At 50.3% G+C, this 27,555-nt stretch overlaps 12 protein-coding genes across 12 annotated transcripts; 6 read left to right on the top strand and 6 right to left on the bottom strand.

Moving 5' to 3' along the window:
- Positions 1-504: 504 nt before the first annotated feature.
- N7517_007124 (DNA-directed RNA polymerase I core subunit RPA135) lies at positions 505-4,310 on the top strand (the record flags this gene model as incomplete). Its single annotated transcript, XM_056724854.1, has 2 exons — positions 505-3,445; positions 3,502-4,310. 2 exons carry the CDS (start codon positions 505-507, stop codon positions 4,308-4,310), a joined length of 3,750 nt encoding a protein of 1,249 aa, XP_056581104.1.
- A 345-nt stretch (positions 4,311-4,655) lies between these two features.
- Positions 4,656-6,284, bottom strand: N7517_007125 (MFS maltose permease MalP; the record flags this gene model as incomplete). The annotated part of the gene is made up of 1 exon (XM_056724855.1): positions 4,656-6,284. The coding sequence occupies one exon, from the start codon at positions 6,282-6,284 to the stop codon at positions 4,656-4,658; it is 1,629 nt and encodes a 542-aa protein (XP_056581105.1).
- A 980-nt stretch (positions 6,285-7,264) lies between these two features.
- Positions 7,265-9,001, top strand: N7517_007126 (glycoside hydrolase family 13 protein; the record flags this gene model as incomplete). The annotated part of the gene is made up of 1 exon (XM_056724856.1): positions 7,265-9,001. One exon carries the CDS (start codon positions 7,265-7,267, stop codon positions 8,999-9,001), a length of 1,737 nt encoding a protein of 578 aa, XP_056581106.1.
- Positions 9,002-9,417: 416 nt separating this feature from the next.
- Positions 9,418-10,854, top strand: N7517_007127 (Zn(II)2Cys6 transcription factor; the record flags this gene model as incomplete). The annotated part of the gene is made up of 1 exon (XM_056724857.1): positions 9,418-10,854. One exon carries the CDS (start codon positions 9,418-9,420, stop codon positions 10,852-10,854), a length of 1,437 nt encoding a protein of 478 aa, XP_056581107.1.
- A 205-nt stretch (positions 10,855-11,059) lies between these two features.
- pre2 (proteasome core particle subunit beta 5) lies at positions 11,060-12,421 on the bottom strand (the record flags this gene model as incomplete). Its single annotated transcript, XM_056724858.1, has 6 exons — positions 11,060-11,395; positions 11,453-11,562; positions 11,629-11,677; positions 11,754-11,909; positions 11,989-12,096; positions 12,290-12,421. 6 exons carry the CDS (start codon positions 12,419-12,421, stop codon positions 11,060-11,062), a joined length of 891 nt encoding a protein of 296 aa, XP_056581108.1.
- A 452-nt stretch (positions 12,422-12,873) lies between these two features.
- N7517_007129 (Eisosome component PIL1/LSP1 family protein) lies at positions 12,874-13,918 on the bottom strand (the record flags this gene model as incomplete). Its single annotated transcript, XM_056724859.1, has 2 exons — positions 12,874-13,284; positions 13,367-13,918. The coding sequence occupies 2 exons, from the start codon at positions 13,916-13,918 to the stop codon at positions 12,874-12,876; spliced, it is 963 nt and encodes a 320-aa protein (XP_056581109.1).
- A 780-nt stretch (positions 13,919-14,698) lies between these two features.
- Positions 14,699-16,703, bottom strand: N7517_007130 (uncharacterized protein; the record flags this gene model as incomplete). The annotated part of the gene is made up of 3 exons (XM_056724860.1): positions 14,699-16,273; positions 16,335-16,595; positions 16,668-16,703. The coding sequence occupies 3 exons, from the start codon at positions 16,701-16,703 to the stop codon at positions 14,699-14,701; spliced, it is 1,872 nt and encodes a 623-aa protein (XP_056581110.1).
- An 857-nt stretch (positions 16,704-17,560) lies between these two features.
- On the top strand, positions 17,561-19,401 carry N7517_007131 (putative MFS transporter; the record flags this gene model as incomplete). Its single annotated transcript, XM_056724861.1, has 6 exons — positions 17,561-17,756; positions 17,816-17,849; positions 17,917-18,081; positions 18,156-18,627; positions 18,694-19,021; positions 19,091-19,401. 6 exons carry the CDS (start codon positions 17,561-17,563, stop codon positions 19,399-19,401), a joined length of 1,506 nt encoding a protein of 501 aa, XP_056581111.1.
- Positions 19,402-20,460: 1,059 nt separating this feature from the next.
- Positions 20,461-21,537, top strand: thiA (thiamine thiazole synthase; the record flags this gene model as incomplete). The annotated part of the gene is made up of 2 exons (XM_056724862.1): positions 20,461-20,806; positions 20,891-21,537. 2 exons carry the CDS (start codon positions 20,461-20,463, stop codon positions 21,535-21,537), a joined length of 993 nt encoding a protein of 330 aa, XP_056581112.1.
- A 363-nt stretch (positions 21,538-21,900) lies between these two features.
- Positions 21,901-23,391, bottom strand: N7517_007133 (inositol phosphosphingolipid phospholipase; the record flags this gene model as incomplete). Its single annotated transcript, XM_056724863.1, has 1 exon — positions 21,901-23,391. One exon carries the CDS (start codon positions 23,389-23,391, stop codon positions 21,901-21,903), a length of 1,491 nt encoding a protein of 496 aa, XP_056581113.1.
- A 326-nt stretch (positions 23,392-23,717) lies between these two features.
- N7517_007134 (WD40 repeat domain-containing protein) lies at positions 23,718-25,414 on the top strand (the record flags this gene model as incomplete). Its single annotated transcript, XM_056724864.1, has 3 exons — positions 23,718-24,252; positions 24,313-24,476; positions 24,536-25,414. 3 exons carry the CDS (start codon positions 23,718-23,720, stop codon positions 25,412-25,414), a joined length of 1,578 nt encoding a protein of 525 aa, XP_056581114.1.
- A 1,357-nt stretch (positions 25,415-26,771) lies between these two features.
- Positions 26,772-27,350, bottom strand: N7517_007135 (helix-turn-helix domain-containing protein; the record flags this gene model as incomplete). The annotated part of the gene is made up of 1 exon (XM_056724865.1): positions 26,772-27,350. The coding sequence occupies one exon, from the start codon at positions 27,348-27,350 to the stop codon at positions 26,772-26,774; it is 579 nt and encodes a 192-aa protein (XP_056581115.1).
- Positions 27,351-27,555: the final 205 nt, after the last annotated feature.

Genomic DNA, 27,555 nt, shown 5'->3' on the forward strand with positions numbered 1-27,555 from the left:
AGAAAAAGGATATTGGAGCTATTTTCTATGGAGAATTTATACACACATGACCCCAAGGGCGCTTAGGCTCTGGCAAGATCGATGTGCATATCCTGGCGTTACAAAATTTCCACATTTCGGGTGCAAGTTTAATCAAGCTAGAGTTTACTAGGATTAGTTAGGAACTTGCAGTTGAACTAGAGTTGTAGTACGCTCTGTAGGGATACGGGATGAACTGAAGGCCGACCTTCTGCCTCAGGCCAAAATGCATATCACCACGTGATGATAAGCACCGGCTCCACCCTCGAAAAATTTCCCCAAGCAGAACAGACCTCTCTTCGTTTGGCAGCTGCCATTGTCGGTTCAATTCCTGTGGTCTCGAGGCTGATATAATACTAGGCGGAGGAATCGAACCGATATATTCGCGCTTTTATCTTTACATTGACGGTCACATTTATTGTGCCGTTCAGTTCTTTTTTTTTTTTTCTATACCGCATCGGCCTTTGAGAGCTGCGAATTTCCATCATGGCGCCCGCAGCCACAGAAACTGAGTGGTCAGTGGAATACGACACCCTGCGGCGGGAGAACTTGTTTAAAAATCCTCCCACCGATCACACGGCTTATCCATCGCTGGCCGAGTCGATTCGACCGCATATCGATTCCTTCAATGCTCTCTTTGACGACAGCAAGATCCTGGAGGCAGGATTGAAGGATATTGGTACCAAGACCTTCCTCGATGGTGAACTCGAAACCTACGAGCAGAAGAAGGCCCGTCTAGCAGAAGGCGTTCGCCCACCGAAGCGGAATCGCTTGAACGTCCGCGTGCGTGAAATCTTCCTCGAAAAGCCTACCCTGCCCCCCACCAACAAGTACACCACCCGAAACCGTGAAATTTACCCCTCGGAATGTCGAGAGCGCCATTCGACGTACCGTGGTAAGCTCCGCGCTCGCCTCGAGTACCAGGTCAACAATGGAGACTGGATGGAGTCTGTCCGCGAGCTGGGTAATGTCCCGATCATGGTGCGCACCAACCGGTGTCACCTCGAAAAGGCCACCCCCCAGGAGCTTGTTCGACACAATGAAGAATCGGAGGAGCTGGGCGGTTTCTACATCGTCAACGGTAACGAGAAGCTCATTCGTATGCTGGTTGTCGGCAAGCGCAACTACCCTATGTCCATCATTCGTGGTTCTTTCGTCAAGCGTGGTCAGACCTACACAAAGTTCGGTGTTCAAATACGATCGGTCCGTCCCGATCAGACTTCGCAGACCAACGTGCTTCACTACCTCTCCGATGGAAATGTCACCTTCCGTTTCTCATGGCGCAAGAACGAATACCTTATCCCCGTGATGATGATTCTCAAGGCACTTGCCGAGACCAACGATCGCGAGATCTTCGAGTCCATTGTCGGTGGTGCTTCCTCCAAGGGCATGAACAACACTTTCGTCACGGACCGTGTCGAGCTTTTGTTGAGAACCTACCACGCATACCAGAAGCACAGCCAGTACGATTGCCGGTCTCACCTGGGCAAGGCTTTCCGACCTGTGCTCGGAGTTCCCGCTGACATGCCCGACGAGGAAGTTGGCACAGAGTTCCTCCGCAAGGTTGTTCTCCCCCATCTTGGAAATGAGAATGTCACCGAGACTCAAGACTGGGACAAGTTCAAGTTGATCACCTTCATGATCCGCAAGCTTTACTCCACAGTTGCAGGAGACTGTGCTCCCGATAACCCCGATGCCGTTTCCAACCAAGAAATCTTGCTTGGTGGCTTCCTTTACGGAATGATTCTAAAGGAACGTATTGAGGAGTGGCTCCGTTCATTCGGTCCCATTGCTAGAGACTGGTCCATCCGCAACAACGGCGCAAAGTTCACCGACGAAGCATTTGAGCGAGATTTCCTCTCTAAGATCGTCAAGCGATCAAACGAGAACATTGGTAATGCGCTCGAGTATTTCCTCTCCACCGGTAACTTAGTCAGTCCTACGGGTCTTGATTTGCAACAAACCTCAGGTTACACCGTCATTGCAGAGAAGATCAACTTCTACCGTTTCATCAGTCATTTCCGCATGATTCACCGTGGTAGTTTCTTCGCTCAGTTGAAGACTACCACTGTCCGCAAACTGCTACCAGAAAGTTGGGGTTTCCTGTGCCCTGTTCACACTCCTGATGGATCGCCTTGCGGTTTGCTCAACCATTTGTCGCATAAGTGTCTGATCTCTACAGACAACCTGGATGTATCTCATCTGCCTCGGACTCTGGTTCAGCTTGGTGTCCGGTCTGAGTCTTCCGTGGCTCTGGACGAGAGCGTGGTCGTCCAGTTGGATGGCCGAATCATCGGTTACTGCTCGCCCAAGCAGGCCCAGAAAATCGCAGATACCATCCGCTACTGGAAGGTCGAAGGCAAAAACAACATTCCTCGTGAATTGGAAATTGGATATATTCCCAACTCAAGTGGCGGTCAATACCCAGGTGTCTACATGTTCTCCCAATCAGCGAGAATGTACCGCCCTGTTAAGTATCTGGCGCTGGATAAGCTGGATTACGTCGGACCATTTGAGCAGCCCTTCATGGAGATTGCTTGTGTGGAGTCTGACCTGATTCCCGGTCTTTCGACCCATATTGAGTTCTCGCCCACGAACATCCTTTCTATCGTCGCGAACATGACCCCCTTCTCCGACTACAACCAATCCCCCCGTAACATGTACCAGTGTCAGATGAGCAAACAAACCATGGGTACGCCAGGTACCTCGATTGCCCACCGTACCGACAACAAGTTGTACCGCATCCAAACTGGTCAAACACCAATTGTGCGGCCACCTCTTTACAATGCCTATGGTCTGGACAACTTCCCCAACGGTATGAACGCAGTTGTGGCTATTATCTCCTACACCGGTTACGACATGGACGATGCTATGATTATCAATAAGTCCGCCCACGAACGTGGCTTCGGTCACGGTACAGTCTACAAGACCAAGGTCGTCACTTTAGCCGAGAACGACTCCCGCCGGAACAAGTCTAAGCGTGAGGTCACCAAGCTCTTTGGATTCGCCCCCGGCGACGAGGTCAAAGAGCAGGTGCGCAACATCATCGACGAGGATGGAATGCCGCACCTTGGTGCTCGCGTCAAGGAAGGTGACAAGATCGCCGCCTGGCACAATGTCCGCTTCGATCCCGCGTCTGACTCGTACGTCAATGTCGATGGAGTCACCCATTACATGAAATACAAGGATGCCGAGGAAGGTTACGTCGAGAGCATCCGCCTCATGGGTTCCGAGACTGGTAACGAGCCCGCTCAATCGCTCAGCGTCAAGTACCGCATTCCCCGAAAGCCCGTCATTGGTGACAAGTTCTCCTCTCGTCACGGTCAGAAGGGTGTTTTGTCTCAACTTTGGCCTGCGGTCGACATGCCCTTCTCCGAGAGCGGCATGCAGCCCGATCTGATCATCAACCCTCACGCTTTCCCATCCCGTAAGTTCCCCTTTCTCTTCACATCAACTACATTCACCCATCTAACAAATCTCCAGGTATGACAATCGCTCAAATGATCGAGTCTATGGCCGGCAAAGCTGGTGCCATGCACGGTCTCCCGCAAGACTCTACTCCCTTCCAATTTTCCGAAGAAAACACCGCAACCGACTACTTCGGTGAGCAGCTCCGCAAGGCCGGCTACAACTACTACGGCAACGAGCCGTTGTACAGTGGTGTCACTGGCCGCGAGTTCTCCGCCGACATCTACATGGGCCTGGTCTACTACCAGCGTCTGCGTCACATGGTTAACGACAAGTTCCAAGTGCGTACGACTGGTCCCGTCAACGCGCTCACGGGCCAGCCCGTGAAGGGTCGTGCGAAGGGTGGTGGTATCCGTGTCGGAGAGATGGAGCGTGATTCGCTCATTGCTCACGGTGCCGCCTTCTTGCTGCAGGATCGTCTCATGAACTGCTCCGACGCCCAGCACACCTGGATCTGTCGCTGCTGTGGTTCCTTCCTGTCTACACAGGTTGCTGTTTCCGGCTCGTCCCGCAACCGCGCGGCTATCAACCCTGGTGCCGCCGCTGCTGCTGCCAAGGCTGCTCCTAACCAGCAGAGCACTAATGCTCATGCTGCTGCTGCTATTGGTGCTGTTGGCGGTGTCAACGGTATTGTGCGCTGCCGTCGCTGTGCCCGTGAGGCTACCTTTGATGACTCCCGTGCTGAGGTCTGGGAAGATGGTAATGGACACCGCTACGTGGGTGGTGACAATGTTACCATCGTTGCTGTGCCTGGTGTGCTGCGGTACTTGGATGTCGAGTTGGCGGCTATGGGTATCAGAATGAAGTTCTTGGTGGATAACTGATATATCAGTCTCTGACTGGGGATCTCAAAAATTGTTTCCTTGTTTCAATGTCATAGGTGGCGTATACCTGGTTTTAATGATTATACTCATCTGCTTCTTGTCTTATTTTTCTTTCTTTTTGCAAATATTCTTTCGTGTATGAACAGCATTTCCTATCAGAATCAGAAGTGTTAAAAGAAATCGGTCTTCGTATATGGGCTACTTCCTATAATCTTCTTTACCAAGGCGTTCAACGATCTCAGGATCCAGTTACAACAAGATGAAATATTCATTTTATTGATCCATATTACATACTATCAAATTCGCCACTTCACTATACTTCCACTGCATTCCACATATTATATCTCAAACTGAGCCCTTCTCTCCCTCGAGTTCGCTCTGCACCAAACCGGTCTTCGCATTTGGGAACTCTCTTGTGCGCACCTTGTTCTCAAACAGAACATCCAATTCAGCATAAGAGCGGCCCTTGGGCTCAGGAAGTCTGAAGAACGACCAAACAAGACAGAGGACGCACAGTCCACCCCAGAAGAATCCAGACTTTCCCCTCCAATCCCACGCCTCCACATTCAGCATGTAAGGAATGATAATACCAGTCACCAGATTGAGGATGTTATACGTATTTCTTGCCAGCACAACGGTCTTGGTGCGGAGTCTCGACGACGGTATCTCCGAAACCAGCGAGAAACACACCGGCCCGACAGTGGAGTCATAGATGAACGTATACACAAGCAACATGGATCCCGTAGTCCACGAGAGTGGGGTAGACGCCGCCGGAATAGACACGAAGCCAATCACAAACAGGATGGCAGCCAAAACCGCCAGACCACCCACATATAGGGTGCGACGACCGAGATATGTCATGAAAAGCCACGAGCTGAACGTACCGACAACTCCAATCGCATACTGCGCTAGCGACATCGTAAACGACATTGAGTCGGCAAGCCCAGCACGCTGGTAGAAGACAGTCGAGTAGCCCATCAGACCACTGCCACACAGACTCTGTACCGCCCAGACACAGCACGCGATCTCCGTACGTCGCAGATCAGTCCCCTTGAAGCAGTCCAAATATGAGGCACCATGCTCGGTACGCTGCTCCATCGCATTCGTATACACAATCATAGAGACGGTTTCCTCGGCGCTGAAATTGGGGTCGGCACGCGTGAGTCGCTTCACAGACTTGATCGCGTCTTCGCGTCTGTCTTTCCGCACAAGCCACCACGGACTCTCGGGTGCAAAGTATACTCCAATAAAGATCGGCACCGGCCACACCCACTGGATGGCAAAGGGAATGCGGTACGCCCACTGATCGGTGCGCTCGACGAGACCCTTCAGCACGCCTGAGGCGATGAGCTGTCCGAACACCCAGCATAGGTTGACGTAGGTGGTCAGGTAGGCGCGTATTGCGACGGGGCAGACCTCTGAAGCATATGTGACTGTGAGGGTCTGGTAGACGCCGAGGGGGATGCCCATGAGCAGCTCGCCAGCGACGAGGGTCTGAACATTTGGAGCGAAGAAGAGGATGAAGATGAGGCCGACGGTGGCGGCGAGACAGGACATTAGGGTTTTGCGGTAGCCGTAGCGCTCGGAGACGATACCGTTAACGAAAAGACCGATGATCTGACCGACACTCATTGCGTTGGTCATGCCTGCTTGCCAGGAGGCGTCCAGACCGTATTTGCCGTCGGACTGGAGATGGCCGTATTTCATGTTGAAGGCTGGGTAGGCGAAGAATGAGCCGATCAGGACCACGTCGTAGCCTTCCATAATGATGGCGCATGAGAGGAGAAGGGACCAGGCTACGGCTTTGGGGTAGAGCCTGAGAGCTTGCATGGCGGTCATGTTATGCTCTTTTTGGATGGCGGCGTGAGCTTCGGTAGTGGTTTTGAGGTCTGTGAATTCCTCCAGGTCATTGCCTGCTGGTTCGATTGAGTCATGTCTCTCGACATGATCGCTAGCTAGCTTTTCAGAAGCCATTGCTGGGGGTCGGGGAGGCAATGGATGCCCTCAAGATGATTCCAGGTTTGATATGAAGCTGGGTAGAGGAGAAGTGTTCCCGGGTGTTCGACAACTTATATACAAAATTGTGCTAATAGCCGTTGATGGTTTGTCCATAACGAGCGAGGACCAGACCGGGGTTCGATTGGCCCACTTGTCCGTCGAGTTTAATCCTTTCAAGCGGGAATAGTTGGAGAATCTTTCCCCAGTTTATCTGCACGGGGTATGGGTGAGCCCACTATCCCCGGATTTTCTGTGAGAGTTATGATTGGACTGATGTCGGGCCGGGGGAGGGATGAAGAGGCATTTGTGATCTTCATTCGCTTTGCCATTGCCCCGTATGGGCTTTTTCATTCAGCCATTTTTCGTATTGGCTGTCTTAGGGTGTTCTTGGCTGTCTTAGGCTGTCTTAGGCTGTCCTAGGGTGTCCTAGGGTTGTCGCTTCTCTTAAACGAGTTAGAGGAAGTCGGGAGAATATAGCGGGCTGATTGGTGAAATGTCGGCCCGACATTCCCTTTTCCCCCTCCTTTTCTATTCGATCTAACGAAGGTCAGTTAGACCCGGAAAAGAGACGAATCGGCCTGGAGATGGTCGGCATTTCACATGGCCAGACGGTTGGAATGTTCGGTATGCTTTCCGGATCGTGCGATTAAGTGGGAATAAGTGGGAATCGCCATTAGACTGAAACAACCACTAAAAAGCAAATCCCGCAGGCAAAATGAGTGGCATAAGATACTGCTAATCATGACAGTCGGCCCGACATCGAAGCAATGAAAGCAATGGCCCTCCCTACATGGATATTGGAGAAGCCTGGACTCCAGTACCTAAGTAGGCCAGTGCAGTGATTATCTAAAATTGAATGCTGTAGGCATATATATAGCCTCCTCGCTTTTATTCTATGCTGGAGCTGTATTTTATCTTCTGTTATCTTCTCTTGTGCAATCCCTTACACAGTCACAATGTCTCCTGCTATAGTAGGTGAAAAGTGGTGGAAAAATTCCATCATCTACCAAATATACCCCGCCAGCTTCAAAGATTCCAATGGCGATGGAATTGGCGATATCCCAGGGATTATCTCGTCCCTCGATTACATCACAAGCCTTGGTGTCGATGTGATCTGGCTGTGTCCCATGTACGATAGCCCACAGATTGATATGGGCTATGATATTTCCGACTACCAAAGCGTCTATGGCCCATACGGCACTGTCGGGGATATGGAAACCCTCATCGATGCATGTCACAAGCGAGGACTTCGAATTATCCTCGACTTGGTGGTGAATCACACCTCGGACCAGCACCAATGGTTCAAAGAGTCCCGCTCTTCAAAGACAGACCCCAAGCGCGACTGGTACATTTGGAAGCCAGCAAAATACGACGCCAACGGAAACCGTCAGCCGCCCAATAACTGGCGCAGTATTTTCGGAGGCAGTGCGTGGGAATGGGACGAGAAAACAGAGGAGTATTATCTCCACCTGTTCTGTGTTGAACAGCCCGATGTCAATTGGGAGAATGCCGAGACTCGCAAGGAAATCTACGAGTCTGCAATGGAATACTGGCTGCAGAAGGGCGTGGATGGCTTCCGCGTCGACACAGTCAACATGTACAGCAAGCACCCCGAGTATGCCAATGCTCCAATCCTTGATCCAAAGTCCGATACGCAACCTGCTTTCGATTTGTTCTGCAATGGTCCTCGCATTCACGAGTACATAGGCGAGATGAACGAGGTGCTTTCCAAATACGATGCCATGACTGTTGGCGAACTGCCAAACACACATACCGTGGACGGTGTTCTGCGCTATGTCTCAGCAGCAGAGAAGCAGCTGAGCATGGTCTTCCAATTCGATCTTGTGGACCTCGGCCAGGGCAAGGACTACAAGTTCCTGACCACCTTCCCGGGCTGGAACCTACGAGAACTGAAAACCGCCATCAAGACCACACAAGATATCATCAAGGGCACCGATGCATGGACCACAGTGTTCATGGAGAACCATGACCAAGGCCGCTCTGTGAGTCGGTTCGGCTCTGACAAGACACCCGAGTTCAGGGTTCGGTCTGCAAAGATGCTTGCCATGATGCAAAGTACACTTTCCGGCACCCAGTTTATCTACCAAGGCCAAGAGATTGGAATGGTGAATGCGCCCCGGGAGTGGACGATTGATGAATACAAAGATATCGATAGCACCAACTACTATCGAATGACAAGCAAAGTGTCTGGTGATGATCCAGCCGCGTTGAGCACGGCCATGGATTCTCTGCAGCATTTGGCGAGAGATCACTCCAGACTCCCCATGCAGTGGAGTGCTGAACCCAATGCGGGCTTTTCCCCAGCCTCATCGGCAAAGCCGTGGATGCGCCCGCATGATAATTACCCCGAGATCAATGTGAAGCTCCAGGAGAAAGATTCATCTTCTGTTCTTTCTTTCTGGAAACAGATGAATGAGCTGCGCAAGGAGTATGCCGATCTCCTCGTCTTTGGAGAGTTTGATATTCTCGACGAGCCAAATCAGAGTGTCTTCACCTATACCAAGACAGCTCACAACCAGACTATTTTGGTGGTTCTAAACTTCTCAGACACAACACAGAAGTTTGAGAAACCGGATTCTGTAAAGAGTGAAAATTGGAAATTGCTGGTTGGCAATGTAGATGGGCACAAGGAGGACTTACAGGCGTTTGAGGGAAGAGTCTTTTTGGTTTAGGGCTGGGATATACTACCGGTTAGATACCCCATAGTCAAAGTCCAATAGAGGACATTACGGCAGATTACAATCAATTACACTCATTGAATGATTCGAGTCAAATTTTTATATCCCTTCGTAAAAAAACATGACATATATATCTACCTAGTAGGCTCTTACCCCAGACCCTAGTTCACCCTAGTTCGCCCCGGATTTCAATTTTACCAAGCTTTTAATTAATGCATACATCTACGGGGTAGACCTACCTAGGTAAGACTCACATGTTAATTTTTTATAGTTCCCCAATATAGTCCGCGGAGAACAGGGCCGTGGCGCTAAGAGGATGAATTGCCAAGGCCTCAACAACGCGGGGAAAAGAACTACATGTTTCGACTAAAACATCAATCTACCCCTGACCCCTTGAAATCCCAAAGAACATGACTAGTCCAACTTCCCAGTCGCGAGTCCCCAAAGCGTGTGACCCATGTAACCGCCGCAAGGTTCGCTGCAACGGCCAGCAAAGATGTCAGCAATGCGAGCACCTCGATCTCCTCTGCACCTACACAGAGAACCGTTCATTGCGATCAAGAAAACATTCACTACGCCGAGGAGCCGTCATCTCAAAATACAAGAGCGCTAACACCAAAACAACTGCTCTGACGCCACTGCTCTCTCCTCCACTGGCACCTACAGTCGCACCCCAACTACCAACCTCGTACTTTGAAAGCCTAATCCCAGCCTACATGACCTATGTATACCCCTTCAGCCCACTCATCACCGACACAGAAGTGCGCCTGTCAATCTCGAAAATGAACGAAAGAGAGCACGCAGCCTTCATCTACGCCTTCACCGCAGTAACCCTCGACCTAACTCGGTCCTCTCAACTCACCAGATCCAGCACTCCACCAATCTCAAATCAAATAACAGACTTAATGCGACAGTCAGTGGAAACCCAACAACCACTAGTAATAGGCTTCCGACCCTCAATCCTCCGCGCCACAACAAGCATCTTCATCCAGATGTGCGCCATGAGCTTGGGTCACTACGACCTGGGCTTCTTCTACCTGCGCGAAGCAATCAGCATGATCCAGATGCTTCGCATAAACGACAAAGCCGTCAACGCGGGTCTCAGCACGACAGAACGAGCCCGGCGCCAAAGATTGTACTGGCAATGCTTCATCCACGAGCGGTTCATGTCAATCGTGAACTTCACTCCGGTGACACTGCCCCCGCACACGCAGTACCCGGAAGAAGACACGTTCGTGGGCGCTGAAATCCAGCAGGGCTGGACGCAAGTGATCAAGACGTTCTGCATGCTGGATGCATCGTTTATTAGTTTGTGGATTGGGGACCGTACGCAGGTGACTGCGTCATGGGTTGAGCGGAAACACCGCGAGCTGGACGATGCGTTGTGGGAGGTGGAGGTTTCGGCGCTGTCGGAGCTACAGCAGGCGGATTTGGTCATTACAAGGCAGTGGATGAGGACGTTGTTATGGCAGATGGCCATGTCGAATTGTTTGCTTAGTTCGCATGCGTCGTGTCCGTCGTTGGAGTTGGAGATGCCTTTGAGATTATCGAGTCAGCTCAGGCAGTTTTTGACGAAGATCTCGCAGAATACGATTCGTATGCATGGATCGTCGATGATTAGCAAATTGTTGGAGATTGTTAATACTATTGCTGATGTGGTGATCCATGTACCGCAGGCGACTAGGGAGGAGACGACAAGTCGCATTGATGATATTGTGTTTATGCAGGGTGTGGTGCTTTCATTTCATAATTTGCAGGTTATGCCGAAGGACATTCTGTTGGATAAGTTTCGATTGATTAGGGGGAGGTTTCCGCATATTGAGGTGGCTATGCAATTGGCTGTTTAGATGGGGATCAGAGATATTCTGTGAAAGGGACCAGGAGAAAGACAGGTCTACTAATTTGAAATGGAGCAGCATGTGTTTAGCAGATTGCTATCCAACTGAACAGCAGTATATAAGTTGAAACCAGCGTTGACACTTGAAACCTAAGCATAATCCAATGACATATTGATATCAATATTACACACAAAAATCATTCCTCTAGACCCGTTTACAACGCAGATGTCACGTTAGAGAACTCGCCCTTCTCGAGCTTCGTGTTCCAGAAGATAGGGTTCATGTCATCGAATCCGTGGTGCACCCATCCCTCTTCCTTGACGTGGTACAGGTTAATGAAACCACCGGAGTAGGCATCACGGTGCATGGCAGCCAGAATAGCCCGGCGGCCGAGGTTCAATGCCTCCTCCTCAGTCAGATCGTATTTGTACTCGGCGTCCAGCACACCGTAGGCGAAAGTCTGACCGGATCCAACACAGAACAGGTTACCGGGGAGGCGGGTGCCGTCGGAGTCGATGTAGTACAGGGCGGGTCCTTCTTGGGGCGTCATCTAGAGATCATTGTCAGTCTCCGAACTTTATGGCTATGAATGATGTATGGAACATACTCCTGCTAACATAGTTCCCATGCTAAGTCCGTATCCCTTGTAGGCGTAAGTGAGGTTGGCAAGAATCTTGGACGCGGCCGCAACAGTGATACGGCGCTTGTGTCGGATTTCTAGATGGAAATTCATCAGCATTGTCCTTCTACTCCCTGAAAAGATCAAGAATCGAGCTGACTTACCATGCAGAGTGCACTGCTGACTCAAATACCGCAACCAATATTGACAATCCTAGCAATTCGCAACAACCATCAGCAACCGTCCATCACACCATCACTTGTCATCATCACTTGTGGTCAAAACTTACAGCTGCACCACCGGCCATCGTTCCCAGGAGACCTGGCGTCGGCTCATTCGTCTTCTTGTCCTCACCCCGACTCAACCGTGATACAGGAATGACCTTCTTGACTGTCTGACTGGCAATCCAGTTGCCGGCTGTTGCTCGCGAATCGGTACACACGATCTAACCCAATATATCAATCAGCCCAACATGCTTCAAAATCAAGAAAACCATGGTATAATCGAAACATAGGGAAACGTACGATACCGCCCTGGAACCGGAAGGCTAGGGTTGTTGTGCCGTGAGCGAGCTTGATAGGACAGCTGGGATTGGAGTGGTCATCGGTCATGGCACGTAGGAAAGCAGAGTGCTAGATAAAAGAAACCAGTGTCAGTCCATTATTTCACTTGTTTCAATCATAGATAGATTCTGGGCGGCGGTTCTCTTGGGCATAGCTTTGATGACGGCGCAGCTTAGATTGACGTCAGGATAGACATCCATCCCCCGGCCAAACCGCCATCCAGATCAAAGAGAGTCTGCAACAATATTCATCGGGAACTCACGTTGTCGACAGGAGGAAGGCTGAACTTCAGCGAAAGTGGAGGAACACTCGCAGTGAGGTCCTGCTGCTCTTGCTCTGAGTACATCTCATTCTGATGGGGAGCGCGCGAGTATTGGGCAACAAGCTTATCCATTGTGTGTTGAAGTGAGAGAAGATAAGGGGAAAATTAGAAAAAAGATGCTGGGAAGACGTGAAAGGGATTCTGGTGAGACAGTCGAGCGATGGTTGAAGCTCCGCTGGAGCTCGGGGTTTCCGCGTCACTCTGGCGCCTGTGATCACGTGAATGATCTACTACAAATCGCGATTTGATATTACCTTTTGATGGGAATTTTTTTTGGAAAGAGAATAAGACAAAAGGCAAAAGAATTAATGAATTAACGAATTAGCGAATTAAACTTTACAATACACAATTTGCATATTTCCTGAGTATAGACCCCCATGTTCAGTGCCAACGCCTTCCCGAAAATACCTGCACTCTTTGGTGCCCAATCTGAGGCGAAGAATCGAGTTTACACATAACAGCTGAAGTATGTCCGTATCGAACTAAAAAGGACACCACTGGATCTTTGAAACGGATTGAATCGATCAAGCAGGGGAAGGCTCGACCACCATCTTCGCGGGGAGCGCACCGCTTCCCACTGGTTCGGTGAAACCCTCAGTCACAGAGACATTCTCGAGAACATCCGATTGCTGCTCCGACACATCGTCGAGTCCATTGACACCGTTAGCCTGAGCCCGAGAATCCTGTTCCGCAGAGGAGTTGATAGGCTCTACGCTGGGTTCCCAATCACGGAGATCATTCTCAGCATCTTCGAGGATCTGGCGTGCCGAGAGCTCATGGTCATACGCCTGGCGTGCATCACCAGGAACAACAGGAGCGTCATCAATGTAGTGGAGCAGACGACGAGCGTGACGAGCCAGAATAGTCTGCTTCTCGGCGCGCTCAATAACGGCCGCCAGATGGATATCATAGGCCTCCTTGAGCTTTTGCCGGGTCTGCAGATGAAACCAACGTTAGCCAGTCGGAAATAACCGCACACACCGCACAAGGAAAGAACGAAGTCAGAATAAAACGTACGATGTTAGACAGCTGGGCCTCGGCAACCAAGTTCTGAGCCTCAGCCCGGACAAGCTCATGCTCCAGTGTGACCAGACGCTGGCTGTTAGGATCCTTGTACTTGAGCTTGGCAATCTCGTCAGTGACCTTCTGGCGCTGCTCGCGCGACGGCTGAACCGAGGCCTCCATGTTGCGAATCTGCTTCAGGATACCACGGTAGTCCTCGAGGTTCTGCGCAAAGCTGTCTTCTTGCTCGCCGATCTCAGCTAGCAGAACGCCGAGCTTATCGGAGATGTCGGAGACATTGTCATCTTCCGTCGACTCTCCCCATTCAGAAAGCTGGGCGGCGATCGAGACGCGCTCACGACCGGCAGCTTCGTGAGCACCGATGGCGGTGTTCTCGCTTTTGATCAGCCTGGTCATCTTGCGGCTAAGCTCGGGCGCTTGCATCCCACGGAGGGTTGAGATGTTGAACCGCGGCCGACTGGCAGGCGGTTCTTTGCGCGATCGGAATGAAAGGTTGCGGTTCCTAGTTGGTTTAGTCAAAGGGTTTAAAATGTAGAAAGAATACATACATCTTGTCTCTTGTAGTAGATATGGTTCAATCAATACAAGTTATTGGGGAGATGTATGAGAAAGAAAGATGAATCTTTAGAGTAATGGGAAGTCATGCGCCTTCCTATAGATGACGATGATTGAACCCTACTATAGAGGAAGTACAGTCCCGGCTGACGTCATGAACGGGGAGGGGCGGATGTCGAGTTCATGCACATCACCTTGTCCGATTGCGGAAATACCAAGCTTAATGCTGTAGAATAGTCATGAGTGGTGATGGGCTATATAAGTTTTGAGTTACTAGCCTTGGAAGTATCTAGTCCTGGGCTGATCATCATTCTCCACTTCCCGATATCAGAGTACAGCCCTGGAGACTATTAGTTTAATGATGATATTATATGCACTTCCAAGGGCCATGTAGGTATATGCCATAATCATAAAAAAGAGAATTGTCTCTTTATTCTCAGATTAGATTCTGAATATGCTTGGACGCAACTGCTACCTTCCTAATTGGGAGATATCTGATTCGATCAAACCTACAGTGGAAGATATGAAAAATAGGGATTAAATTCATGAGAGATCCCACCCTCTATCCTCTCAATTCGAGGCGAGAAAAAAAAAAAAGAAATTCGCAAAGCCAGAGAAAATAGAGAATTCCCCTTGGCCAATCTTATGGTACACAACCAGCTAAAGCACCCTGCATAAATCCAGACCCCGTAACGCCTGGAACAGACCGGAATGACTGATCCGTATAATCATTCGTTAAAACACTTTCATATGAAAAGATCTCAGGGCAGACTAGGAAATGTCGTCCGTATCGGGGTTGTGTGAGTGTTCGTTGTCAGATGCATGGAATGCGTCACCAAACGCCGAGTTCTCCAGATCTGGCAAGTCAAGCCCATCGTTCTGCTCGCTATAAGCCGCCAAGGCATCACCGGCACTATCGATGTTGGTAAAGTCGAAATCTTCACCAACCGGCCCATGATCTTTGGCCTCGTTGTTCACCATCACCCAGTCGTTGGTCTGGCCATTGGTACCACCGTGGAGTTGGTCGCCCAAGTCCATGTCAACATCACCGGACATATCAGCGCCGTGGATCGGTTGTCCGTTGACAGAAACGCCCGAGACTGCGCCTGCACCAATTCCTGGGCTTCCAAACTGGTTGAGTAGGTGCGAATCGTCGTCCATGACCATATCATTGGTAAATGAGTCAGGCTCGTCTTTGTGTTCGGGTTCAATCTTCTCCAACAAACCACCCTTCTCGACACAAGATACCTTCGGCTCGGCAACAATTTGCTTATTCCAGGCAGTCTCAACTTCCCGGACTACCTCGTCAACCCTGTATTTGGCCTTATCTTCAATGTAATCCAATTGCGGCGTTTCATCCTCCGTTGGAATAACCACTCGGCCCTCCAGTCTCCAAATCTCTGGTCCCTTTTCGGTCGGGTCAGCAGCAGACTCTCGGAGGCGCAACTCGGCATCCTTGAGCAAAGAGGTTCGGTTGAAACGTTGCATCCGGCGAGCATGCTGTTTCTTCAAGTTTTCGATCTCGGCGGTCATGTCTGCCACCTTTTTGGAGACCCGCTCGGCAAACTCCTCTGCCTTAGCCGGCTCCATCTTGTTCGCCTGCGGGGCGTCGCCCGCCTCCTGGCCTTCCCCGCCAGAGGTTCCAACAGGAGCATCGAAGAAGCCTGCAGTCAAGGACTCGAGCTCTCCCTTTCGGCCTAGACCCAAGGAAACCGGTGTGATTTGTGAAATACTGTATGGCGACGCGAAGATTTCCTCCATCCACTCATGATGCTGCTGGTATCGCATCTTGCTGACATCGCGGGGCGTCAAGAGATCCATAGCGTCACCACTAGAGACGTCCTCATCTTCGATAGCAAAATCAGCTGTTGCAGAAGCGAGGGCAGCCGAGGGCGCACGGTGTCCGCGCGGCCCTTTGACCACGGGTGCATTGGGCGCAACTGCACCTGGATGACCCTGGGGAGCATAGAAACCAGGTCCGCGGGGCGCAGCAGCCGGGTAAGCACCGGGTTGCGCAAAGTTCTGTGGAGTCATTTGCGGGAAATTGATGACTGGCCAGCTGTTGCGATCATGAAGCAAGAAATCCTTACGGGCCAATTGCCCTTGGCTCTGGAGGAAGCGGCGCTGGCCCATCATGCCCTGGATTTGGGGTGTAACTTGGATTCGGTTTGCAGGGGCATGGTCCTGAGGCGCCGCACGGGTGTAGTGCACAATCCACAGGGATGGGTCAGGCTGGGGAGCATTTGGTACTTTGGACGAGGTAATGCGGTAGCGCTTGCGGCAGTGTGTCGCCACGGGCTCATTGGGAGGGTGGAAACCGCTTCGGTGAAGGTACATCTCGACGGTCTTTATCCTCAATATTAGAATGGAATCCACATGGAGCAAGGGAAGCTTGAAGGAGGCATACATAGCCGCGAGATTCAAAGGTAAAGGCCTGTTCCTGGTCGGCCCAGATATAGCCATCACTAGCAAAATTATTGCCTAAATGGTTTTGTGGCTGCCATGTAAGCATGACAGTACCATCCGGAGGACCATCTAGGAATGTCCAATGCATTGGCTGGGTTTGGCAGATCCGGGGTGCGCTCGTCAGATACTCCACAGCGGTCTCGGAGGGCATCATGTGCATGCTAGGGTATCGATTGCGCGAAACCAGGTGCATGTGGGGGAGCTATCATAATTGCGACAAGATTAGTGGGGGGTACAGATCATGGGGCAATCAAGGAAGTTGTTGGGGTCTTACCAGCTGCCCCGGGATGCGTGTGGCCGGGTCATCCATATTGGGGGCTTGATTGCCAAGTGCAATCAACTTTGGGAAGATATGATTAAATTAGGTTCAAATCAAGTGAGGCAATTGGGATGCGATGGAGGTAGACAGGGTAAGAGCAATGAAGGACGGAGGTGTTCATTGAACGCGACACTACGCGGGAGATTTTTGATACGGTATCCGATACGGACCTGATATGCAGAACACCTGAATTTCCAGGCGCCAATGATCAAATGTTTTCCCGTTTTGAAAGGTTCATTCATTCATTATTCATGTGACTTTGTATAGATAGATAGATAATAAATGAATGATTCTACTCTGTTTATTTAAGGAATTTTAAAAATGAATGCTGGAAAAGATGTGCTCTACACGCTTACACGCTTTGACAAACTACATAGTAACTAACTAGCATTTTTCTGTGAAGACTTTCTGTCTATTAAATAAGCAAATACGTACCCCCAGCTAAAATTCAAGATCAACAAAGTTAATGTCCTATCATCCCCTTGAATATATATAAAGTAAAAAAAGTACCCAAGTACCCTTCCGTTCAAAAGCGGCAGCTCCACCTAAGCTTTTGCCAATTCCTCCGCATTCTGTTCTCCAATTCTCCACTCAAAATTTCGTCTCTCAGCACCAATAGATATCAATAGTTTCTCCAGATCCACCAATCATGAATCTAAGCTGGCCATATTACCTACAATATAGGTTCTTGTGCTACATACGCCTCTGCCGATCCTGTCTCTTTTCTCCCTTTTCACCCCGCGAGTATGACTCCAAACGGAGATCTGTCCGGGTCTTTTCTCTCTCTCCCCTTTTCACCTCACTAGTATTCCACTACCCATTGGTCATTGTGACGTCTTAAATCTACCATGGGCTTCTTGCAAAACCAGGAGCAACCGGAGGATGTAATCCAAACAGCCCCAGATGAAGATGTTGAGAAAATTGCTGTGCCCGCTCACGAGGAGGAACCGCCCACTGCAATCTTGCCGGCTATTGAGCCCGAGCTAGAGCGTCGAGTGGTAAGGAAACTGGACTGGCGTGTTCCAACCTTACTGGGATTTTTATGTATGCTTCGAACTCAAAGACCTTAAACTTATAATCTAACCATGTACTTCTGTGACTAGATCTCCTCGCTTTCCTCGACCGAAGTAACATCGGGTTCGTCCGCGATACCATTTTTGAACTGGCAAGCGAAATGGTACAACCGCTGACAATTTAAACATAGCAATGCCAAAATCGCCGGCATGGAAGAGGACCTCGGCCTCGATGGGAAAAGCTACGCCTGGCTCTTGACAATCTTCTATATTTCATATACATTGTTTGAATTCCAAGCACTGATGTGGAAGATTGTCAAACCACACCAATGGGCTGCCTTTGTGGTGTTCTCCTGGTATGAATTCCACGTGCAATGCTGTCAAACGGCCGTATGAATCTATACATTATGAACTGACGAACGATGAAAAGGGGCTTGATAGCAACGTGTCAGGCAGCGGCCACTAATTGGCAAGGCATGATGGCACTTCGGTTCCTGATGGGCGCCTTCGAGGCTGGCTTTGGTCCCGGTGTGCCCTATCTGCTCTCATTCTTCTACCGCCGCCACGAGCTGGGTCTCCGATGCGGTATGTTTCTGTCTGCCGCACCGCTAGCAAATACATTCGCCGGTGCCTTAGCCTATGGTATTACTTCGGGACATGCTTCGTTGGCAAATTGGCGATTGCTGTTCCTGGTTGAGGGTGTTCCGGTGTGCGCAGCTGCCGTGCTGGCTTGGTTCTACCTGCCAGATAGCCCACTGGACGCTAAGTTCCTGACTGAGGAAGAGAAGGATGTTGCGCGTGCGCGTGCCCTGCAACAATCCGGTGAGCCGGATCGCAAAGGCAAGATCCAATGGAAGGAATTAGCCATGACGCTTCTCGATGTGAAAGCATGGCTTACAGCGGTAAGTCGAACATCAGCATGGTGTATATTGTACCGATAGCTTGCTAATGTTAAACCGTGTATCTAGTTGATGTACTTCAGCTGTAACGTCAGTTTTTCTTCTCTCCCAGTGTTCCTACCCACCATTCTCAAGGAGATGGGCTTCACAGCCATCAATGCCCAGGGGCTCACTGCACCTCCATTCTTCGCCTCATTCCTGGCGACGATCGCGACCACCTGGGTGGCGGATCGCATACAACAACGTGGATTGATGATCGCGGCTTTATCAATGGTTGGTGGTGTGGGGTACATCCTTTGCGCGACTTGCACATCAGTGGGTGTTCGATACTTTGGAGTATTCTTGGCGGCCTGTGGGGTCTTCCCCTCGATCGCCAATATTCTGCCGTGGGTTTTGAGTGAGTCATCTCCTTTCTTAGACTTTCCTGTAGGCCTATCACTGATTGAATGTATTACACATTGTACAGATAATCAGGGCTCAGATACCCGCCGTGGTGGAGGTATTATTCTGCTGAACCTGGTCGGTCAATGTGGTCCTTTCCTGGGTACCAATATTTTCCCAGATCAACAAGCCCCGAGATATATAAAAGGTATGGCAATTTGTGCTGCTTTTATGTTCTTCACTACACTCCTCGCTTTGTGTCTGCGGGTGCTCCTGGTATGGGAGAACCGACGTCTTGACAAGAAGTATGGGCCTCGCATTGAAGACACGAAAAAATCTGTGGATACCCCGGTAGCGGAGGATAATTATGGTGCTAATTACCGTTTTGTGCTGTGATTTTTGCATCTAACAGATAGTGTATATTCTGCATCTGCTTGTATTTTCATATATATGCACCAGCCAAAGGCTGTGATGCCTATGATGTCAGAAAGCCCCAACAGGGTTCGAAACGAAAAAGGAAATAGGTTATATTTCCCGTTGAATTCACAGATGTAGGTGGATCTCATTCCCGATAATAACTTCTCCCATTATGCGATGCTACCCCATTCTGCGGTGCTGCCCAGGTGGTCCCCACGTAGTCGGTCGTCAGTACGTACATAGATCGATGTACCAAGTGCCACTAAAACACCTAATCTTGTACGTTCAGACAAGATAGTATCCAACAGTTTAAGATTTGTGTACTCTATTTCCATCTAGAACTTATAGCTACCTTACGTTGCACTGGAAACCTACTCCGTGGGGCAAAGTAAGAAACCGGGACAGAACGCTCCGGCCACTCATGAAGCGAAGAGCTAGAAAAGTTAGAAACGTCACTTGAGATCTGCATCTCATTCGTGCATGGTAGCTCACCGAAGAAAACAGCTCACCGAGGAAAACCGGAGGGAGTCGGAGAAATGCATAGAGGGATGATGGTGGGGGGGGGGGTCCGTGACTACATATAAGCTTGACCCCTCGTTCTTTTTTTTCTACTTCTCTTCAATCCATTGACGAATTTACATCACAACAGTAACTATCTACTACCATGTACTTACATATCAGGGCTGACTCTCATTTAGATCCCAAACGGACAAGTACATACTGCCCTTCCTTTGGGAGCCATGGATACTCTTTGGCTGGGCATATTATCCCTCAGGGATCAAGGTATCTCAGGTAACTTCTGGGTGATGAGCCGGTGTTCGTTCTTGCGTCGGTGGTGAATGAAATGTCTAGATATATACATCTAGACATTTCATTTATCTTCGGCGTGGGTTCGTTCTGAGATTATACGGCCTTTAACTTGATCTGGATAATACCAGCGAAAGGATCATGCCCTCCCCCTTCCTTCCCCCCCCAAACTAGAGTAGTCAAACTAACCAAGGCTCAAAGTTATATCTTCGACTTGATCTCTGAACCATTATGTCTCCTCCTGCTGCCATGTTTGAGCCTGCTACTGTTGCCCCTACCGGCATCAAGGGCAAGGTCATCGTCCCCGAGTCGGTGACCACCACCCTAACCGGCCAGGGCCAGTCAAAGCTCCTTGAACAGTTTGGCAACAAATGGGATGAGTTCAAGTTCGCCCCGATCCGCGAGAGCCAAGTCTCGCGCGCCATGACCCGACGCTACTTCCAGGATCTGGACAACTACGCCGAGAGCGATGTTGTCATCGTCGGTGCTGGTTCCTGTGGTCTGAGCACTGCCTATGTGCTCGCCAAGGCCCGTCCAGACCTGAAGATCGCTATCGTGGAGGCCTCTGTGTCGCCTGGTTAGTCTTGTCCCAAGCGAGCAGACTGTCTCTCATAGACACTCGACCCTCCACCCAATACAGCATCACTAACATACCATATAGGTGGCGGTGCTTGGCTAGGTGGTCAGCTATTCAGCGCCATGATCCTCCGACGCCCCGCAGATGCCTTCCTGACCGAGCTCGGTGTGCCCTTCGAAGAAGAGCCCACGAACCCTAACTTCGTGGTCGTCAAGCACGCCGCTCTGTTCACGTCGACGCTCCTGTCAAAGGTCCTCGCCTTCCCCAACGTCAAGCTCTTCAACGCGACCTGTGTCGAAGACTTGATCACCCGCCCAGACGGGGACGATATCCGCCTCGCCGGTGTCGTCGTCAACTGGACCCTCGTCACCCTCCACCACGACGACCACTCCTGCATGGACCCCAACACCATCAATGCCCCGATCATCGTCAGTACTACTGGCCACGACGGGCCATTCGGTGCTTTCTGCGCCAAGCGTCTTGTCTCCATGAACGCTATTGAGAAGCTGGGCGGCATGCGTGGCCTTGACATGAATGCGGCTGAGGACGCTATTGTTAAGAACACCCGTGAGGTCGCCAAGGGTCTTATCATTGGTGGTATGGAGCTGTCGGAGATTGATGGCTTTAACCGTATGGGCCCTACTTTTGGCGCTATGGTTATGAGCGGTGTTAAGGCTGCCGAGGAGACTCTGCGTGTCTTTGAGACCCGTAAGCGTGAGTGTGCTGAGTAAATTCGCACTCTCTCGTGCTGGCTCGCTTTGTCGTTTCTGCTTGCTTCTTGCTCGATGCTGGTAGACTCGGTGGAGGCTCATATAGCTTTTATGATAACGATCTCTTAACAAATGCACTTCACACTCATTTCGTGCAAATTCTCTTCTGTTTGGATCCGTAGAGTATTTTATCTTGAGAAGTTGATCTTGGTTTCGAATTATGAATTAGTTTTGCCAGTCGAGGAAAGACTAGCCGGGCATATAATATACTACGCTTTCGTCACTAAATATACACACGTAAACAGACGAAGAAATCATGTAATCCAGCCACCTCTCCTGGGAATAATTAAATCCCTTTCCACAGAACAGCATGTGAAGAAATGTTCAATCATGCTTGTGGTTTCTCTCCGTTTCTTCCGTAGCTGCGCCTGCGCTTGCCTCCGCGGCGACCACCAAGCTCCTAGCATTTCTGACCTCCCACTCAAACTCCTTCAAGGCACGTAACTCACCCGACATGAACAGTCCACCAATCAAACCATCCAGGATCCCAGCGCCGAAGTTGAGCGTGCTGACCAGGACGAGGATGAATCCGATGTATGTGCGGCTGCCAGCCCACCACACGCCGACCATGCAACCAATGGAAACCACAATAGACACTAAGAAATGCGCTAGGCGCCAACGGCGCTGAGAGCGTTCACGGGACACATATGTGTGAATCATGCCAATGATGAGGTCGTATGTGTCCGGGGAAAGCGCGGCATTTGGGGAGACGGGCTTTGAAGTTGTTCTATGCAAGGTAGGAGAATTGGGAGAGGCCGGAGCAGAGTCTGTGGACTGGGAAGGAGGGTATGTCGGTACCGACGAACGAGTAATGACAGCCTCAACGGCGAAGTGGTCGCTCAGCGAGCAAAGGAGAGTGGGATGACGCTGCGTCATGGAGATCTGAACGGACTCGACTGACCAGCTAGACGGCGGGAATGCAGGTGGATAGCCACCGTCGCCAATGAAGATATAATCCAGGCGTTTACCGCGCGGGTCTGGGGTATCCTTGTCAATGACAATATCCTCACCCTTGACTAAGCGCTTGCGCATGTCCTCAGTCCAGCGCCAGGTATTGAACGACCCGTCGCACGTAGCTCCATTCTCGGCAAGATTGAACTCGGCCGTTGGAATAGGCAGATTGCGTGCTTGTTCAACAGGATCAATTGCCGCCGCGAGGGACGAGTCTGGGTGCAGCTCGCGCCATGCATCGCGAACGGGGCTCTGCGCAGTTATGAGGCGGTGGGCGAACGAGGAAGGAAGCATGTTGAAGTCACCCAGACCGATTACTAAATGACCGCGCTCCGCAGCCCCACGCATCAGCTTAGATATCTCCCATGCCTGTGCAGTCCGGTGGCAGAGATATGAATCATTTGGTTCTCGCTCATACGGAGCATGTAGGTGAGTGCAGAACACTTCGGCGACATCAGCAGTACCAGGGCCGAACCGAACGCGTGCGCTGGCGACACCTTTCCCCACGAACCAATCTCCTCTGAAAAATGCCGTTGGTCGGCCATTCAACGGGTAGCCGAACATGCTGCTTTCCTCGATTGGCCATTTTGACAGAATCGCCAATCCCGCGCCAAATATGCCGCCGTAATAAAATTTCCCATATGGCAGGATGTGTCGTGTCTGCTCGCGAATGCTTTCAAAATCCTGCTGGGTCCAGCATTCTTGCAGTCCGACTATCTCGGGCGGCGGGCTGGCTATTGCCAACTGCCGCCCAATCTCCGACATGCGTTCATGGCGGTACTTCGCGATGTATTTGAGACCCCAGCAGTTGAACGTGAGAATGCGGATGTCGCTTGGAGCTTTTGAGGGGATAGAGCAAGCCATTGGGTCAGATATTGACCGAAATGAGCTTTGAAGACTCTGTTTATGGTTTTCGATCGGCCAAGAAGTGCTCAAGAAGTGCTAAACAAAGATCTGAGGTCGATATTCCAGCTGAAGTCCTCGGGACCACGTGCTTGTTTAGTATGACGCAGGCCAACAAGAGCTTGTCCCCGAACTCACCGCCTGCAAAATACGACACCGCCTTGATATTGTGCTCCGCGGCGCGTCCATTGAATTTCATTTTCGAGGCTCGAAATTGGAAATTGCTGACTGAATTTTGGCGTATTTGCATCGTTTGATTAAATGCGTTTGCGTGTCGTTATTGTATAATGGATCATGCAAACCCCAAGCCTCGACGCCGAGACCCTCGCGCGCAATCACCTGCTGAGTCGTCCTCCGATGAACTCGCAGCAGGCTCCGACCACGACGAAGCCGAGCGCCGCCGAGCCAGCTGGACTATGCAAAAAGCTTTCACCCCCCAGCGCCCACAGAAGACCGGACGTCTCTACAGCGAATCTGAGAGTCCCGACGAGTTAGCTGTGGACGCCGGCGAATACTGGCGTTCATCACGCATGCGCAACCGTCACCGAAGCCCTTCTCCCATCACCCACACCAACATGCGTGACGATCATTCCCACGGCGGATCGGATGATCTCCCTGACGACAATATGCCTGCTTCAGACATTGACCAAGCTCGCGACGCCGAGGACTGGTCCAATCGTTCTGACACGCCTGTTCCAATCCCGCCAGCCGCTTCCCTTCCCATCAATGTGGACTACAGGGAGAAATTTGTCATGCACGGTCATCTGCGCGGAGTCTCAGCTGTGCAGTTCTCGCCGGACTGCTCTATGATTGCTAGTGCCGGTATGTCTTGTGCTCATGATCTACATACTACATGAATTGAGAACTGACTTTGCACAACAGGTGCCGACGCAGCTCTCAGAATCTGGGACACTGCGAGCGGTAGACTCATTCATATCTTCGAAGGACATCTAGCTGGTATTTCTACCCTTGCCTGGGCCCCTGACGGTCAATGGATCGCAACTGGTTCCGATGACAAAACAATTCGCTTGTGGAACGTCAACACTGTAAGAAACCCCCTCCATCATATTATGTCCTAGGGCCTCATACTAATGCTTAGATACAGCTCAAGGCCCACACTAAGGTCTTTGATGGCCATCAAAACTACGTGTATCAAATCGCATTCGCCCCGAAAGGTAACATCCTTGTCAGCGGTTCCTACGACGAGGCCGTGTTCATGTGGGATGTTCGCCGAGCCCAAGTGATGCGCTCCCTTCCAGCCCACTCCGACCCTGTTGGCGGTATCGATGTTGTGCATGATGGTACCCTTATCGTTTCATGCGCCCTGGATGGACTTATTCGTGTCTGGGACACCCACAGCGGCCAGTGTCTCCGCACCCTGGTCATGGAAGACAACCCGCCTGCAACTTGCGTCAAGTTCTCACCCAATGGCAAATTTGTCTTGGCCTGGACCCTGGATAACTGCATTCGGATGTGGCATTATGCTGAGTGCCGCGTCCTCAAGACATTCCAAGGCCATGTCAACACGAAATACAGCTTGTCGGGATGCTTCGGTACTTATGACCCCCCAAATGCGATCTACGCGTCACCCCTATGTTTTATCGTCAGCGGCAGTGAGGATGGTTCTATCTTCTTCTGGGATCTTGTGAGCAAGCAGATTTTGCAGCGTCTTGATGGACATGCAGGCGCTGTGCTTTGTGTTCACACTGGTATCCTAAATGGCAAGCGTATGGTTGTGAGCTGCGGGGCGGACAAGACGGTTCGTTTGTGGGAAGAGGTAGATGGAAACGATGATGACGACGACGATGCGTCCAGCGGTGATGCCACTCCTACCCCCGAGTCCCACTCGCGGTCTCGCTCGCAAACCAACACCCCTGCCCACGATGCAGATGGCGATAATGCCATGACTGATGTGTCTGCTGTGCCTTCCACTGCCGCCACCCCCGCGGAAGATGCGACTGCGGAGGATGTGACCATGGCATGAGCTGATCTCTGCCATTTACGTAACGATTTTTCTTTCTTTCTGCATAGGCGGTTGCTTTTCGGGAAAAGGAAAATACCCCGGCGTCTGGTGTTGTTCTCATATGGACAATTTGTGTTTCCCGGCTGTTCTGACAGCTTGGGCTTTTCTTATCAATCATGCGACCTCATCTGATTGATACTTACATCACATTCGAATATGTGACATATCGAGCGAATGTAATTACTCAGAATCTGATAATACATTTCACTCCTAACATAAAACAGTAAAGCTTAGTCCATTTTAGAATCGGTAAAAAACTTCGGTCTTTTACTCCGTAGGTCACCCTACTCTTCTTGCGCCAACATTCACTTTCCCTCTTTAATCGCCAGAATGGCGAGGGCTCCTACGTGATTTGGGGGAAAAGGCTCTAGATGAAAACAACAAAGGCTGCAAGGAAATCAGACTCAAAAGACCTGATCGTATTGTTTGCAGAGATATACCAACTGAATTGAGAGAATCCATGCTTACTTTCACCTTAAAACAAAGAGAACCCTACAGAAGTATATTGATAACTTGCCCTGTCTACTCTACAACCTATGTTTTGTTAGGTGACTATTTATAGAATAAACCCGAAGCCCTATATACTTAGGCCCCACTATGTTTCCCTTCACCTTGTTGTAGTATGTGTCTAGGATATACCTAGACAGGTATATCGAAGAGCAGATGTAGTGAAGCACCGCTCATTTGTGGCTGTTTCGGAAGCGGAGTGTGGTATGAGAATTCTATCTTTCAACATGAAGCAAGGATCTACAAATACTCATATCATATTCCATTCTTGGGCCCGCAGGATGCAAAAATGACTCCTTGTACGTGCTTAAGCAGAACATTTACCCCAAATGGCTATGATTTACCCAGAATTTCCGTCTGACCTCATAGTAGGTTTTCAACGTCTGGGTCTTAGGGGCATAAATGGGTTTATTCTGCGAGTGTCTTGCCTTTAATTTCCTGTACTTTATATACCCGAGACCATTAGCATAATACAAACGAGCCGCTCGAAAACAATGACCTGACAAAGACTCCCAGAATCAAGGATTTATGTAGGTTACTAGGTCGATGATGCAGTAAGTGAACATACTGAATTGTGTATATTTCATTACTCTAATTTAAATTGGGACCAATTGTCCACAATATGACATACGAGGTCATATAGCTGCACAAAACCAATACTGCAATGAAGGTTCCACTCCAATGCCCTGCATATCCTGTAGTTTATATTTGTCACAATACGCAGGATATATTTGGTTGGATAACTGAGCAGCAAGCCCTCAAATGCACGCGCAACGCCGAAAATCTCAGGGTATCTCTTTCAACAACTCGTCTAATTGCTGACGATTTGACTCGCGGTAGCAGATGCAGGATCTGACTCGCTGGGTGCTAGATCAGACCCCAAACCACCAGCCCAGCCAGCAGGAGGTGTGTCATATGACTGAACAGATTGAGTTCCATCAAGTTGTTTGGTAGCTCCTTTCCCAGCCAAAGAAGACCGAGCAGGCGTCTGTGTCTTTCTCAGCCCGTCATCATTCAAGAACCGACGAAGTGACTCCTTGCCAATTTTATAATCAACCAGTACAAGCAGTTCATCGTATGTGATTTGGGGATTCGCACGAAAAGCCTCACGAATTCGGGCTCGATCTTCGTCCTTCAGCTTTGACGGTCGGCCAGAGCGGGCTTGTGAGTGGTTATTGACACGATTGCTCTCTCGGAGAATGGTGGATTTGATGGTCGAGAGTGGGATATGTGGGTATTCATTCTGGATCTGTTTGTAGGTCCATTTGGCTGTGGTTCTGAGCACACAGAGCCGGGTCCGAAGGAATGGATCGAGTTCGGCCCCACGTCGACGAGATCTTTTCTCGGGTTTATCTGGGATCTCGGGCTTCTCGAGCCCCTCGGGCCCCATGGTAGCGAGCTTGTGCCTGGAGAGAGAGGTGACGAGCGGGGTGGTGGAATGAGAGTCTTTGGTTGTCAGTCACGATGTAGTAGGCGGTATGGATAGTACATTTTCTGCCATATAGCCCTAACAGGAAGGTCGTACGGAGTATATATCTTCATGTCTGAATTCATTTGCCTCTGTACAAATCACAGGTTACATAAGTTATTTGTTA

This window comes from Penicillium concentricum, assembly GCF_028827145.1.
Source record: "Penicillium concentricum strain IBT 3081 chromosome Unknown utg000002l_segment0_segment0, whole genome shotgun sequence".
Taxonomy (NCBI): Eukaryota; Fungi; Ascomycota; class Eurotiomycetes; order Eurotiales; family Aspergillaceae; genus Penicillium; species Penicillium concentricum.